This window comes from Penaeus monodon, chromosome 14 (genome assembly GCF_015228065.2).
Source record: "Penaeus monodon isolate SGIC_2016 chromosome 14, NSTDA_Pmon_1, whole genome shotgun sequence".
In the NCBI taxonomy this organism is placed as follows: domain Eukaryota; kingdom Metazoa; phylum Arthropoda; class Malacostraca; order Decapoda; family Penaeidae; genus Penaeus; species Penaeus monodon.
The window spans coordinates 16407736-16424640 of NC_051399.1; the positions used below are offsets into that span (position 1 = coordinate 16407736).

Below are 16905 nucleotides of genomic sequence, written 5' to 3' on the forward strand. Positions count from 1 at the left end.
TCACCATCCATATTGGAATTATAATATAAGTTACAAACAAATTAATAAAACAGGTGAAAGTATAATAAAGTGACTAAGTCATAATAATATAATAATGTTAGCTCCAAAGAATCAAACAACTAGAGTTTATCCCAAAACAACCATAGACTGAGTATTTAGATCACCAACCTAAGCAATATTCAATACAACAAAACGTACGATTCAACTCCATGATACCACACACTGCTTATTTTATTCACACTATAGACCGAATAAGGCCGTGGTGGCCGAATGGTTAGAGCGTCGGACTCAGACTGTCACGACAGCAATCTGAATTCGAGGGTTCGAGTCACCGACCGCCACGTTATTCCTTGGGCAAGGAACTTCACCTTGATTGCCTACCTAGCACTGGTGGCCAAGCCAGCCCAAGTCAAGTGCTGGTCCAGCCCGGATAAATAGAGAGAATGATTACTTAAAGGTACACGCACTCTCCGTGGGAAGAACTGGGGACCCTACCACTACTCACTCAAGACACACAACATGAAAACTACAATTAAGTATCATGCTGTGACCACGGCGGCTCAGACTGAACTACGTTAAAAGAAGAAGATGACCGATAATGATCAACTATGGAGTCTATATAACAATAAAAACATCCTTCAGTCTGATTATCAGGAAATTGGCAAATAGAGACTTAAGAAATAATGATAACTGAAATACATATATGCTCGTAGTATTACGGAAGAAACGGCAAGGGATGCTGGTTTGGGCATGAGTGGTCGCGCATGCTAGGTGACGATATAAGCCCCCGCAGGAGGCCCGGGCCACTATGAACACTACCTGTCGGGAGAGGGTTAACTTCACTTTAAAAATTACAGAAATGATAAAAAATATGGTTCTAAAATATTTTCACTTGGAAACAAGAGAATTTAAAGATAAACCAAATAAACCATGATGGAAAAAAAAAGTAGACAGTATAAAGAAAAAAAAGAAAGCTTTCAATAAATGGAGAAAGCCTAAAATAACAAAATAATTAGAATATAAAGATTATTAGCAAAAGCTAGACTTACAATAACAAGAGCAAAAAAGGAACCATGAGAAAAGTTCTGTACTACAATAGATTTTAAAACTCCACCTAGAAAGATATGGAATTTTCTGAAGAAATTAACAGGAAAAAACAACTTCAATGGAATATCCACAAATTAAAAATGACTTGTCACTAACAAATATTATAGAAAAACTCAGAAAAAGAAAAAATATTTAATTTAAGAAATAGAAGTGAAATAGATAAAGAAATATTCCTACTGGAATAAAAACAGCAATAAGAATGCCAAAAACAACAAAGCATCCAGACCAGATGAAATTACATACGAGCTTTACAAAAATGCTCAAAACAATATACTAGAGTCAATATTAATCACTTTTAAGTCACATTGGTCCAAAGGAGAATATCCGGATTCATTAAAAATGCACTGGTAAATCAATAATAAAAAAAAAACATCAGAAGCAAAACTCTTATTAGTAAAATTTCATGTATTGGGAGGTTATTTGAAAAATTTCATGTATTGGGAGGTTATTTGAAAATATTATAACAAAAAGATTAACATTGTGGCTAGAACATTACAAGTTAGATAAAAACTTAACAAGTTTCAGACCTAATACAAATACTACTGATGCATTACGTACAATAGACAGCCACATAAATAAGCTTTCATTTAAAAAAAAATACATCATGCTAGCATGTACTGATTTAGAAAAAGCTTCTGACACATTCAATCAGGAAGCATTATTAATAAACATGTTAAAACTAGGAATTATAGGTAAACCTCTAAAATGGATGTATAACTTGTTAGAAAAAAGAACATTCCAAATAAAAATTGGAAACCTAACATCAGAAAAAGGAACAACACAAAGTGGCGTACCTCAAGGTTCACCAATAAGCGTAATTCTATTTAATGTATTGCTAAATGACCTAAAATTATTGAAAAAAAATTTAGAAAATAATATAAGCAGCTGACATAACTCTACTAACAAGTAACAAAAATCTATTAGAAGCTTCCAATAAAATAGAAGTAGAATTACAAAGGCTAAAAGAATGGGACAATAACTGGGATTTGAAAATAACTTCACAAAAAGTAAATTAATGTGTTTTCAAACAAAAAGAAAAACAATTAAGAATATTAATATAAAACTTAAATATACTCAAAGTCATAAAATTATTGGCTTAACATTAAATGCCCCCAAACAAAAATGGAAAAACCACATAGAAAATCTAAAAACAGATATACTAATCCTCTGCTGACGGGTTTGGGATGCCTGGACTATCTGCCGGGTGGCATGTACATACATGCTATGGTGTGCATGTCCCGTATTCCGGGGCATGTATGGCCATGCCATGAGTTTTTTCTTGCAATTACGGAATTTTTCCTATACTATGTATTTCATAAAGGCTTCTCGGGCTTCCGAGGTTAGCGTAAAAAAAATTACGTTGGTAATCGACTACATTGGCCGAGATATTATATAATATTCACGAAATGATGAAGTAAAACGACCTGAAAATACCAATATGTATTTTGTGTAAAAAAAAAAAAAAAAAAAAAAAAAAAAAAAAAAAAAAAAAAAAATCACACATTTATAAAAACACTGAACATAAAATTATATCTATATGGAAGTGATAATATAAACCTGTTGAAACTAAAGTTATCTTATAAAAAATTTGGAAAAAAAAAAAAAAAAAAAAAACTACGGTTTCAACTCCATGATACCACACACTGCTTATTCTATTCAGACTATAGACCGAATAATGATCAACTATGGAGTCTATATAACAACAAAAATATCCTACACTCTTGATTTATCAGAAAATATGGCAAATAGAGACCTTAGAAAATAATAATACTGAAAATACAACACAGGTTCTTCGTATTACAAAGAAAAGGCAAGGGATGCTGGTATTGGGCATGAGCAGTCGCGCATGCTAGGGTGATGATATGAGCCCCCGGCAGCGGGGCCCGGGCCACTATGAATACCACCAGGGAGAGAGGGCTTGCGCATCGGGAAGTCACCCGTCAGCAAAGGGTTAAGTAGAATAATTATAATGAAAAAAACATTTTCATTAAACTGGCGAGCAAACAGAGAAACTTTATTAAAATTTTATAAAATATATATAAAACCAAAAATTTAATACAGAATAACAATCTATGGAGCAGCAAAAGAAACAGAATTAAGAAAACTAGAAATTTTACAAAATCAAGTACTAAGACTGGCAATTGGATGTCTTAGATCAACTCCAATCATAGCTCTCCAAGTATTAACAAACATTCCACCTTTAACAAATAGAATAAAAGAACTTGAATGTATACAACTAACAAAAATCCTAAATAAGCCAAATACAACACCAGTAAAGCAACAAATAATAAAATACAAAAATGAATATAATCCTCAAAGAGACAGAAGATCACTAAAACACTGAGCTACGGAAACAAGAACAAATCTAAATCTAGACCTAACTCCAAATGTGATATCAAATATATCCCCAATACCCCCATGGCATATCTCAGAGTATACAAAAAAACTTTATGGACAACATAACAAAAATTCTCCTCAAATCATTATTCAATAACAATATCAGGAGTTATAAACCTCAACTATAAAAACTTAATAGAATTTTCACTGATGGCTCAAAGATAAAAGAACCACAATCAACATCTGCAGCAATTTCATCCAGAATAAAAATATAACAACTATTTGGAAACTACCTCCTAAATAGAAATCACTCACGCAGAATTATTTGCCATAAAACAAGGATTAAATTATGCAATAAACAACAAACTGACTAACACAGTAATATTAACAGACTCACAATCATCACTACAACTAACAAAATCCCAAACCATCAAGCTATAAACAAACTGTATTTGAAATACAAAAACAAATATACTTTCTCTCAACACACAAACAAAAGATTATGGTCCAGTGGATTCCATCAAATAAAAATATAAAGGAAGGAAATTGCTGATTTAGCTGCAAAGAAAGCCCATGAAATAAATGATCCCATGCCCATACCACATGTATCATAAAAGAAATCAAATAAAAAATACCAAACAATGGGAATCAAATTTAAAAAGAATCTTAAACACAAAAAATTATTTCATCAAAGATAACATTCAAAAACCATGGACCAGAGCCAAGAACAGAAAACTAGACACATGCATGGCAAGCCTAATAACCAAACACAAAAGACTAAAACAACACTTACATAGAAGAAAATGGAAAATGACCCTTTCTGCAGATGGTGCAAGAAATCAAGAAGAGATATGAACATATGTTATTAACTGCCCAAGACTCAACTCACAAACAAAACAAAACTAAGATGCATTAAGATTGAATAAACTAGATATTGATAAATTCTATAGTACTACACACTGAGACACACAAAGATTTCCTAAAAAACTAAATTAATTGATAAATTTAAAAAAAGAAGGAAAGAAAAGGATCCAGGGGATATACAACAGCTAAAACCATATAACAGAAAAGAAGAAATGTAGACTTGCAGCAAAGAAAGTCATGAATTCAAAATTCCATAATATCCAAGATACTAAAGCATAATAAAAGACATAAGAAAAAAGTTAAGGAATGAAAAACAGTTACAAAGAACCCTGATCACAAAATACTATTACCTCAAAGATAACACACCACAACCATGGTCTAGATCAGAAACAGAAAATTAGATGTATGTCTCACAAGAAAAACTAAACTAAAACATACAACACTGAAAAAGCACCTACACTGACTAAAGTTTAAAAATTTACCCAAATTGCAGATGGTGCCAATATCCAGAAGAAACTATTGAACACTTAACATTGCAATGCCCAAGATTCCATAAAAAAAAAAACTAAATTATTAGAGGCATTAAAAAAGATCAAAATAACTAATCCCAATATCCCTCTACATATAACAAGGGAAAATCAACCTCCTGCTAAGAAGCACTACATACTACGACACATCCAGGGAATCCAGGGAATATAGACATTAGAAGTCTAAAAACCCTATAAATGAAGAAAGAAGAAAAGTATGTGACAACAGAACTGTTAAAATTGCCGCCAGTAGGTGTTTTGCATGCACAACATGAGGATAAATCAAGTATTTTGAATCTAAAAAATGTGTGTACACATTATACAATGCATGACATATGTAAGGAATGTATTTCAGTAAATATGATAACAACAATAAAAGGACAATACATTTCAAAGAATGTCCATGATTAGTTGTAGCAAATAGATGAACCGAAACTTATAATGGGAGACCTAAAAAACTCGTCACCCACTATGGGAATCAAAATTTAAATCCTAAATTCAGTACAAAACGGGGAAAACCACTATTTTGACTTTCTAGCCAAGTAAAGTAGAAATATCTTAACCACCAGGACAAACAACAAGGTGCCCATTAAGCAAAAGATCCAAACTTAAGTCATTTGAATAATATCAGGTCCACATTTGAATAGAGACCATTTCCAATAATAATAAAAATTAAGATAGTCAAAGTCCTTCTAAATAAGAAAAGAATGGCTTTTATGAAAGGGATGGACTAAATATAAAAAGAACTGTCTAGTTAAAGATTGAAGAACAAAAACCTCCATAATAGCAGTATGCTATAGGAAATGGGAGAAAATGATTCAAATTGACAACTTCAACAAAAAACAAACCTAATAAATCACAGTGAATGAAACTTATAATGAAATAATAAAGAAACAAAACAAAGCCTTTAACAAATGGAGGAAAAATCCAAATAAAGAAAATGAAATAGAATACAAAAAACTCTTGATACAAAGTAGACAAACATAGAAACAGAAAAGAAAAAAAAGCCAAATCATTACTTCTGTAATGATTTGGACTTTAAAACCCCAACAAAAAAAAGTTTGGGATTTCATAAAGAAGCAACTGGTAAAATATCAAACCAAAGTTATCCCATAATAAATAACGATCTCCTATAACAAATACAAATGATAAACTAGCTTTATTTAACCCTTCCCCGACGGGTGTTGTGTACGCACATGCCATGGCATGACTGGACTATCGGCTGGGGGCATGTACGTACATGCCATGGTGTAAGTATGACCATGTGTTTTTTTTTGTTACAATTACAGCAAAATAATATTTTTTTGCCACTGAAAATGTGATTAAGTAGTTTTTAACACTTTTTCTCATTTTTCCTATACTATGCATTTCATAAAGGCTTCTCAGGCTTCTGAGGTTAGTGTAAAAAAAATTACGTTGATAATCGACGCATGCTAGGGTGATGATATAAGCCCCTGGCAGCAAGGCTCGGACCACTATGAATACTACCCATCGGGAAAGGGTTAAAATAGAATATAAAAAGATCATTGGAAAGGAATCGAAAGTGATAACCACTAAAGCAGAGAGATAAACTAATAAACCTGCTTGACACCATAAATCTAAACAAAAAAATAACAATGGAAGAGTTAAAAAAAAATAAACAAAACCAAGAATGGGAAGGCATATGGGCCAAATGAAACTACATATGAATTTTACAAAAAGGCTCCAGAAAACATATTAAGACTAATTCTAAAAGAAATTAACGAACTATGGCAAAAAGGTGACTATCCAAATGAATTTTAAAATGTTTGAAAAATCCAATATGTTTTCTGGAGCCTTTTTGTAAAATTCATATGTAGTTTCATTTGGCCCATATGCCTTCCCATTCTTGGTTTTGTTTATTTTTTTTTTTAACTCTTCCATTGTTTTTTTTTTTGTTTAGATTTATGGTGTCAAGCAGGTTTATTAGTTTATCTCTCTGCTTTAGTGGTTATCACTTTCGATTCCTTTCCAATGATCTTTTTATATTCTATTTTAACCCTTTCCCGATGGGTAGTATTCATAGTGGTCCGAGCCTTGCTGCCAGGGGCTTATATCATCACCCTAGCATGCGTCGATTATCAACGTAATTTTTTTTACACTAACCTCAGAAGCCTGAGAAGCCTTTATGAAATGCATAGTATAGGAAAAAAGAGAAAAAGTGTTAAAAACTACTTATCACATTTTTAGTGGCAAAAAAAATATTATTTTGCCATAATTTTAACAAAAAAAAAAAAAAAAAAAAAAAAAAAAAATTCATGGCATGGTCATACATACACCATGGCATGTACGTACATGCCCCCAGCTGATAGTCCAGTCATGCCATGGCATGTGCGTACATGCCACCCGTCGGCAAAAGGTTAAAGACAAAAATATCACAACAACCTGGAAATTACCAAAAGAATGGGTTTTCTTTCGGTAATAGAAGCCGAGTTGTTTGCTATAAAAGCAGGATTAAGAATATTAAAAACAATAACTTGAAAACTCGGTATTATTCACAGATTCTAAATCAGCAGACACTGCATACAAAACACAAACCCCAAATACTACAAACAAATTATATTGAAATACATCAACATCTTAGTCTGACAGAAAACAACAAAAAACAATAATACAATGGATACCAGCACATACAAATATAAGGGTAACAAATAGCAGATCTGCAGCAAAAAAGCTCATAATTCAAAAGAACTTTTAACTGACCAAGACATTATAACATAACAAATGGAAAAGGACAAACCTAAAGAACTGGGAAAATTTTAATAATGCCCTAAATACAATAATTATACATACAAACATCAATCCCAACCTGGACAGATCAAAAACGAAAATTAGGCACATGCATTACAAGACTAATACAACACACAAGACTAAAGCACCATCTAACAGAATCAAATGAAATGATCCTTTTTGCAGATGGTGGGAAAAATCAAGAAGAAACAGAGGAACACATATTCCTTCATTGTCCAAGATTTAATTCAAACAGAGTGATACTGTTGGAAGCATTAAAGAAAATAAAAATTAATAACCCAAATGTAAAACTGTTGATCACAGGAGATTTTCCAGAAGATCAAAATCTTACATATTAAGACATCCCAAAATATTCTTACAAAAAACAAGAATTATAGACATGCTATAATAGAAGAAAGAAGATTAAAGAAAAAGGATCCAGGGGATATAGACAGAAAGAGTTTGAAACCCTATAACAGAAGAAAGAAGAAGATTGGTGGTGGTACTCTATGCCCCATGGAAATGCCCACTCAAAGCTTCTTCAAAAAAGAGAAAGAAAGAAAAAAGAAAAAAAAAAGTCTGTATGAAAGAAAGAAAGAAAGAAAAAGAAGAAAAAAAGTCTGTATGGTAAAGAATTACCTTTTTCGAACACATAGAAGCTCCTAACCAATCTTAACTGTTTACCCTATTCCTTGGATTAAAAAAAAAAAAGGAAAAAATCATATTTTTGTCTTTACAGTAGATTACATTAACATAATCATAACATTAGCAATATCTATAATAATAATGCTGATAATAACAAAAACAATGGGGCAAAGCAAATGAGGTCAGGTAGGTCTACTAATTAAATCAGTGACTAAGCACTTAAGTGCTGTTTTAGGTGTTAAGGTTAATGATATACTCCGTCTTCATGTGGTCCTCATTTTAATAAATCAGCCAAGCTAAAGTTTCACCCAACCAATGATTTTCTGAAATGTGCCTTTTTTGATACATGTAGTGCTTCGATTGATTTTTCAGCAGTTTCCCTTGACAAATATCTAGTTTCAAGACGTTCTTGGGGGACTTCTGGGAATTTTCTTTCTTTCTTCTTTTATTTGGTGATATACATTTGAAAATCAACAATATTGCATCATCAATTCAATGAGACGGCACACATTACATTCTGGGCTGTGTTTGGAGTTAAGGGGAGGTTGGCAGTGTTGCCAACGATCCAATACATTTAGCAAAAATAGTGGAATTACCTGGAAATATTTATTTCATAACAGTTACATCGTTAGGTTTGGTTGGTTAGATGTAGCAGATCATTGGCAACACTGCTAAACTACCCATGGCTGTTACTGCAGCTGCTGCTGGTAGAAATGAAGTGTGTGCCTTTTCATCAAATTTCTATTCTAACTATGTTGATTTTGACCTCATTTGAAACACATTTTGTTTTGATTTCCGCATTTTCCCAAGACCATCTAGCGTTGATGGGGGTTGGGTAGGCAACAATCGAAAATGAGACATTTATAAACAGGAAAGCAGTACAAGGTAAATCAAAGCTATACATATATCACCCAAAAAAATATAAGCCACATTGGCTAGGTGAAATAATAAATGATCCAAACTTTACTTTTTCCTCAACCTTGTGCTGATATGTATATATATATATAATATATATATATATATATATATATATATATATATATATATATATATATATATATATATATATATATATATATATATATGTATGTGCATGGGTGTGTGTGTGTGTGTGTGTGTGTGTGTGTGTGTGTGTGTGTGTGTGTGTGTGTGTGTGTGTGTGTGTGTGTGTGTGTGTGTGTGTGTGTGTGTTTGCATGTGTGTGTGTGTGTATGCATGTGTGTGTGTGTGTATGCATGTGTGTGTGTGTGTATGCATGTGTGTGTATGCATGCATGTGGGTGTATGCATGTGTGTGTGTGTATGCATGTGTGTTGTGTGTGTGTGTGTGGGTGTGTGTGTGTGTGTGTGTGTGTGTGTGTGATGTGTGTGTGGTGTGTGTGTGTGTGTGTGTGTGTGTGTGTGTGTGTGTGCATGCATTGTGTGTTTCTGTGTGTGGGCATTGGGTATATGTGTATGTGTGTGGGTTTGTGTGAATGTGTGTGCTTGTGTGAGTGGTGTGCTGAGTGAGTGTGTGGCTTGTGTGAGTGTGTGTGGTGTGTTTCTGTGTGTATGTGTGTGATGTGTTTCTGTGTGTGCATGTGTTTCTGTGTGTGCATGTGTTTCTGTGTGGCATGTTGTTTCTGTGTGTGCATGTGTTTCTGTGTGTGCATGTGTTTTGTGTGTGCATGTGTTTCTGTGTGTGTGTGAGTATTTGTGTGTGTGCGTTTCTGTGTGTATGTGTGTTTCTGTGTATATGTGTGTTTGTGTATATGTGTGTTTCTGTGTATATGTGTGTTCTGTGTATATGTGTGTTTCTGTGTGATGTGTGTTTCTGTGTATATGTGTTTCTGTGTGTGTGTGTTTCTGTGGTGTGTGTGTGTGTGTGTGTGTGTGTGTGTGTGTGTTGGTTTTGGGGTTGGTTTTTCTGTATGTGTTTGGTTTGGTGTGTGTCTGTTGGGGGTGGGGTTTTTTTGTTTTGTGTTTTTTTGTGGGTGTTTTGGGTTTTCTTGTATGTGTTTTGTGCGAGTGTGTGTGTGTTCTGGTGTTGTTTCTCTAAAATGTGTGTTTCTGTGTGTGTATCTGAAGTTTTGGTTTTGTGTTTTTGTGTTTCTGATGTTGGTTTCTGCATGTGTTGTGTTTTGTGTGTGTGTTTCTGTATTTGTGTTTTGATGGTGTGTTTCTGTTGTGTTTTCTGCATGAGTGGTTCTGTGTGGCGTGTGTTTGGTGGTGGGTGTTTTGTTTGTGTGTGTGGGGGGTGGTGTGTGTGGGTGTTGGTTGTTTGTGTGGTGGGGGGGGGGGGGGGGGGGGGTGTTTGGGTGTGTTTTTCGGTGTGGGGTGTGTTTTTGTGTGGGTGTTTGGTGTGGGTGTTTTTCGTATGGGGGGTTTTTTGTGGTTTCTGTGTGAGTGTTTTTTTGTTTTTGTGTGGTTCTGTGTGCGTGTTTTTTGGTGAAGGTTTCTGTGGGGGGTGTTTTTTGGGGTGTGTTTCTGTGTGGGTTTGTTTCTGTGGGGGTGTTTGTGGTGGGGGTTTGGTTTGGTGGGTTGTTTTTGGTTGCGTTGGTATTGTGGGTTGTGTGTGGTATTGTGTGTGTTTGTGTGTGTGTGTGTGTGTGTACCGTGTGTGGGGTGTGTGGGGTACATGTGTGTTTTGTGTAGTGTGTATGTGTGATTTGTGGGTGGTGTGTGTACTTGTGTGTGTGTGTGTTGTTGGGTGGTTTTGTGGTGTGTGTGTGTGTGTGTGTGTGTGTGTGTGTGTGTGTGTGTTTTGTGTGTGTGTGTGTTTTTTGTGTGTGTGGGTGTTTGTGGTGTGTGTGGTTTTGTGTGTGTGTGTTGTTTTGTGTGTGTGTGTGTGTGTGTGGTGTGTGTGTGTGTGTGTGCTGTGTTTTGTGTGTGGGGTGTGTGGTGTGTGTGTGTGTGATGTGTGTGTGTGTGTGTGTGTGTGTGTGTGTGTTGTGTTGTGTGTGTGTGTGTGTGTGTGTGTGTGGTTGCGTGTTTTGTGTGTTTCTGTATGCGTTTGTTTTCAAACATATTTCAAAACTATTATTTTCACAATTACCTGTTGAGCAAAATAACTATTGCGGTAATCTAATATCTCTTTTTGTATTCTTGTGTGTGTTAGTCAATATTAAGATACTTCTGCAGTCCCTGAATCACTTCCTCGGAATGAAATAAGCAGTTATCAATATAATCAATGCCTAATAAATTTCCGTAGGTTTCATCTATGCCAACAGGCAGACGATGTGCAAAAAGACACGCCTTTACCTTGCATCTATAATCAATATATTTTTGTTTCATAATGTTATTTGGAATAACTCACGCTGCGTTACTGGCTGCCATCTTCTAAAATCCTGTATGCTCCAAGTTAGCAATAATAAACTGCACACTTTCCTCTAGAGTGTTGTGCGGCCTGGTTGTGCAGACAGTGCTGTGGCCTGCGCACTCGGGACCTCGCATGCTCAGCGGCGGGGGTGCGCTCTGCCAATCGCATTCCTCGACTAATGGAAACTCTTTACTATTGGCCAAAAGCTAAAGCTAAGCTATCCGTCATTTCTCGAACAACATATAATGCAGTTACAATGTTATGAATTCACAGAGCGAGTTATGTTGATGTACAGTCAGTAAATTAAGAATAACAAAATATCTTCACAGTGCTTGTATTCAAGTATGTACATGTTTACATGTATGCACTATAAAATATCAAGTCATTATAATGCATATAGTTATTTTCATTGCGAAACACATGCCGTGAACATTGTTTAATATCAAACAGATTGAAAATTCCTATGTAGGAATTGTCGCTGTGTTTGGGGATTTTTAAACAACTTTTCTTACCGAGATTTTTTAGCCGAAAGAGGGTTTTCAAATATTTACCATTATGGGCCATTCTTCAAATTTCTCGTCCTATTTCGTACTAGAAATCGGGAACAGAGTTTCCAATTTTTCAGAGTATCTTCTCGCGTATTAATAATTAGTAATTGTTGAATTTAACATAGCGAATTCTACATTACAATTATAAAAAAAATAAAGGAATATATGACACAACTAATCAGACATGACGAATGGCCCACATCACCACTGAGGGAGCGCGAGGAAGAGGGGCAGATATTCAGAATACCTTAGTGAAGAGAGAGAGAGAGAGAGAGAGAGAGAGAGAGAGAGAGAGAGAGAGAGAGAGAGAGAGAGAGAGGAGAGAGAGAGAGAGAGAGAGAGAGAGAGAGAGAGAGAGCGAGAACAGGCCTAGGGTACCAAAAGGCTTTTTGGGGTCCATGATGGACTTAGTTAATTTTTTTACAAGTTTCAAAATATAAAGAAGTGAAAACAGAAAAATATATATACTTGTAAACTTTTTTTTTATTCAGCATTGCTGTATTGCACCCTATACCCAAATGGCACACAGACTCACTCACTATCCTCTATGCTGACGACTGTACGTTCTTAGCTCGACACAATGCAGTTTCAGGTGTCGTTCAGCGCATTAATGACGAACTCGACACCGTCTCGAGATGGGAACATAAATGGCGTATCAAGACTAACGCGACAATAACAAAAGTTCTCTTTGTAAGACCAAGAAAACTTCCTCCTTCCGACATTTACCTCAGCGCCTTCGATAGACTACAAGCACATCTCCAAATCAAATCCTCTTGTACCATCCTTGGTTTAACCTTTGATATCTACTTTCGATTTCACTTGCATAGAAATTCAAAGGCCGCCTTGGCAAGAAAAACCTTACATTCACTTTATCGATTTAAAAGTGCGGACCCACGTACGAAGCTGCATCTATACAAAACACTGATTATACCTCTCCTCACATACACACCACTTGTACTCCCCACAAACAGCGCACACTAACAAGCGCAAAGTCCAGCTTGTTCAGAATAAAGCGCTGACTCTATGATAGACTGTGATCGATTTATTACATCTGACCGAGATTAGGCCACGATCTTTTTTCTTTGGCATGGGACGAAGAAGTGGATGCAGTTTTTTAGGCTTGGCCGCATCCTTAGAAGCCACCTTTTACTCCTTCATTTTCACCTTTCCCCTATCCCTTGTTTTGTTCAGTTTTTGTTTTGTTTGTGTTCTCTCGTTCTGTTTTAAACCCCACCATCCCACTAGCTTCGGTTTCCGGCTGCTAGTACTCGTGGCAGGACCATAAAAGCCATAAATCCTTTGTCGTAAGGATTTATACGAGCCGAGGAAAGAAGAGTCACGGCCAGTGGCGTTAATCCAATCCTGACACGGCCGCCAGGGCCGCGCCTCTCCGTAACTCCTGCTACCGACGAAGGGGAACCTCCTGTCGACACGGGAATGGCCAGTCCCTGATTAGCGACCACCTCCGAGCTTCAACCTGCTTCAACAGCATAGGTTAGCCTAGGGATAGCCCTGGAGTCACAGTCCAGGAGGCCGCGCCCAGAGCACACCACAGATGGTACATAAACTGTTAACTTTTATCCCAACCTCTTTGGTTAGCCAAGAATGTTCGGTATAACGGGGTCCCGGGCTGCACGCCCTCACCCACCTCCCGCACTGGAGAACGCCGCGAGCGCGCGACCTCCAGTGTGGGCACGTGCTCAAGGTCGCAGGGTACTGGTACCTTATGCACCAACAGTAGGTCGGCCGCCCTCCCGTGCAGCCTCGTGAGGCGGAGGGGAAGCCAGCACGCCGAGGACACCAGCATCAAACACAAAAAATTTAAGAGGGTGCTGGGCCACCCCCCACCCTTTTCCTCCTTTCAAAGAACATACTACAACTATTACCCCAAGCTTTACCCTGTATGCTGGGTTAAGCCCAGGCTCCTTTTTCTTCTCCTAAATTCATTTTCCTCCACCCCTTATCCTTCCCCTATCCCCATTCTTCCTTCCCACTCTTCTTTCCAAACTTTGAAACCAAAATAGAAATAATTCATCCATATGTCTCACAAGTCTATAAATTCTTCTTTCTTCTTTTATAGGGTTTTAGACTATAACAGTCTATGCTCCCTGCTAAAAAAAGTCAATATTGGACCATACATACGTGGACCTTTAAACTAATATAGATGCCAGAAAGTGCCAACTAGGAATGCTAGGTTCCATTACCATGGTAATTAAGTTCATGTCCCAGTGCTCATCAAGAGTGCCACAGTAGATAGAATCAGCAGAAAAAAAAAAGAAATCACTCCCCCACCAAAAAAGAATGACAAATTACGAAATCATTAGAAAATGACAAGCCTCACCGGTCACCGAGTAACAGTAAATCGCAGGTAGCACAGTTTTCCCTCAAGTAGATTTGCTAATGAACAGCCAAATATAATCAGCCACTCAACATAAGATCCGCCAGATAAACTAAGCATTCACAAAGCGTAATTCAAGCGATGGCCGGTGGGCTTAGCAATCGCTAAGGAATGCGACACCTCTCAAAAAAAGAAAAAGAAAAAGAAAGAAAAAAAAAAGCCAGATACAAAAAACACTTTTCTAACTCCCTCTAACCCCAAACCCTATCCTTACCCATTCTAACATCGTCATAAATCCTCCTTTCCCACATCACCCGCCTCCTTCAACCCCTCTGCTACAAGTCTACAATTTATGCACATTATAATGCATGGGTTCATTATAATGGAGTGCGTGTGTACGCCAGGGGTGTAGTGGGGGGGGGGGGACGCGGGGAAACAGCGTTCCCCCAGCGATTTTTCGAGGGGGAACGCGTTCCCCAGCGATTTTTTGAGGGGGAACGCGTTCTCCCAGCGATTTTTCCGTAATTTTGTGAAAAATTGGCAATTTAACTGTGTAGTAACGCGAAAACTATGATTAAAAAGAAAGAAAGAAAAAAAAATATATTTTTTTATATTTTTTTTTAAGGAGAAAAAAATTATATTATTCTTTTTCCACCATTTTTGCAAGTCCCATCCATTTACAAGACAACCCGAAAACCGCAACTTCTATGACGCAAGTTCACATGTTTCAACTATCCCTTAGCACTTTGTCAGCCATCTTGAATATTTGGCATTGATTTGAGTTTGCGAGTGCGATTCGTCTCCTGCTTCATTTTTTTTATTGTGTAAGTTTCTGTCAGAGTTTTCCCCCTTTTAGTTGTTATGCCTTCGAGTGCGAAGAAGCGGAAGCGATGCTCTCCTCCGAAGATCACAGCATTTTTGAAGAAGCCTAGGTCTACAGATATTTGCCCCAATGTAAGTGACATTAATTTTCTTTGTGTTATTATCTTCTGTGTATTCTCAATATATTATCTTACATTATGGCTTAAAATTTTCGACTTTTTCTTATTTAGGTCTCATGTGGGGGGGGGGGGTATTGGCGCAGTATAAAAATAGAATCAACCAAATTTGCCGGCAACGTTCCCCCAGCGATTTTTTTACCACTACAACTTTGGTGTACGCTCATGCAGACGATGTTGAAATATTGTGCACGAGTGTGAGTGCGTACGTACGGAAATACGCTGGTGTATGCGGTGTATGTGTAGTAATGTGTGTTGTGGCATATATGTAGTATTATCTGTGCTATTGTATTATCATTGTGTGTATATATGTATGTATATGTTGCTTTTGTAGGTATGTATGACTATATGGTATGGTGTATATGTTGTGTGTATATGTATGGTATATGTATATATGATTGTATTTGTGTATGTATATGTATGTTATGCATATATTAATTAATTATGTTATTCGGGTGAGGCAAGGCTGTGTCCTTGCACCAACACTTTTCAACACTTGTATGGACTGGATAATGGGCAGAGCTCTAGCCAAAGTCAGTGTGGAGACAAGCATTAAGGCTAGTATTAAGACTCTGCCGTTTGCCTTTGCCGACGATGTTGCCATCCATCTGGTCTTGAGTCACTCGTGGCGGTTCTTGATGCATTTAACAATGAGGCGAAGCCCTTAGGCCTAGAGGTCTCCTGGACCAAGACCAAGATTCAGGACTTTGGGGGCCTGTTAGGGGAACCCATTCAGTCGATCCATGCTTGCGGCGAGGACGTTGAAGTTACAGAAAGTTTTACATACCTTGGTAGCGTAGTCCATATCTCTGGGTTGTCAGACCAGGAAGTCAGTAGACGGATTGGTCTGGCAACATGTACTCGATCAACAAGAGCGTTTGGATATGTCGGTACCTATGCAGAAGGACCAAGCTGCGTGTCTTCAAGGCCTTGATACTGCCAGTTTTGCTCTATGGAAGCGAAACCTGGACGCTATCCAGTGTCTTGGAGTCTCGCCTTGATGCCTTTTGTAACAAGTCCCTTCGCCGGATCATGGGGTACAATTGGCAGGATCACGTGTCCAACTGGCGGTTACACCGTGAGACTGGCATGGGACCTGTTACTTGCATAATCCGGGATCGCCAACTCAGGCTATATGGCCACCTAGCTCGCCTCCCTGTGGACAACCTGCCCATCAGGTTGTCTCTTTGCGAGACAACCCTGGGTGGAGGAGACCTGTGGGACGACCTAGGAGATCATGGTTTGGGCAGCTCGACGAGACCTGTCGTGAGGAATTAGAGATGGGCCGTGTGCATGCCTGGAGACTCGCCTCGAGGGATCCTCGTGGCTGGAAGCGAAGGGTGGATGCGGCCATGCGCCCCCGTCGGCGTTAGCCCCTTGATGATGATGATGATATGTATATATGCATGTGTGTGCATGCATGCATATGTGTATATGTTTATGTGTATATTATATATATATATATATAATATATACATATTGTGTGTGTGTGTGTG

General features: G+C 37.3%; 1 protein-coding gene across 2 annotated transcripts in view; it reads right to left on the reverse strand.

Annotated features, from left to right (window-relative positions):
- Positions 1 to 11667, reverse strand: part of LOC119580923 (E3 ubiquitin-protein ligase RNF25-like) — a 30267-nt gene extending 18600 nt beyond the window's left edge. For both annotated transcript variants that reach the window (XR_005229412.1, XM_037929165.1), the window contains exon 1: positions 11523 to 11667. Coding sequence is in view for 1 of the 2 variants with exons in the window: in XM_037929165.1 (XP_037785093.1) it covers positions 11523 to 11542 (20 nt within the window). In the remaining variant the exon portion in view is untranslated. The remainder of the gene's footprint in view (positions 1 to 11522) is intronic.
- Between the last annotated feature and the right edge of the window lie 5238 nt (positions 11668 to 16905).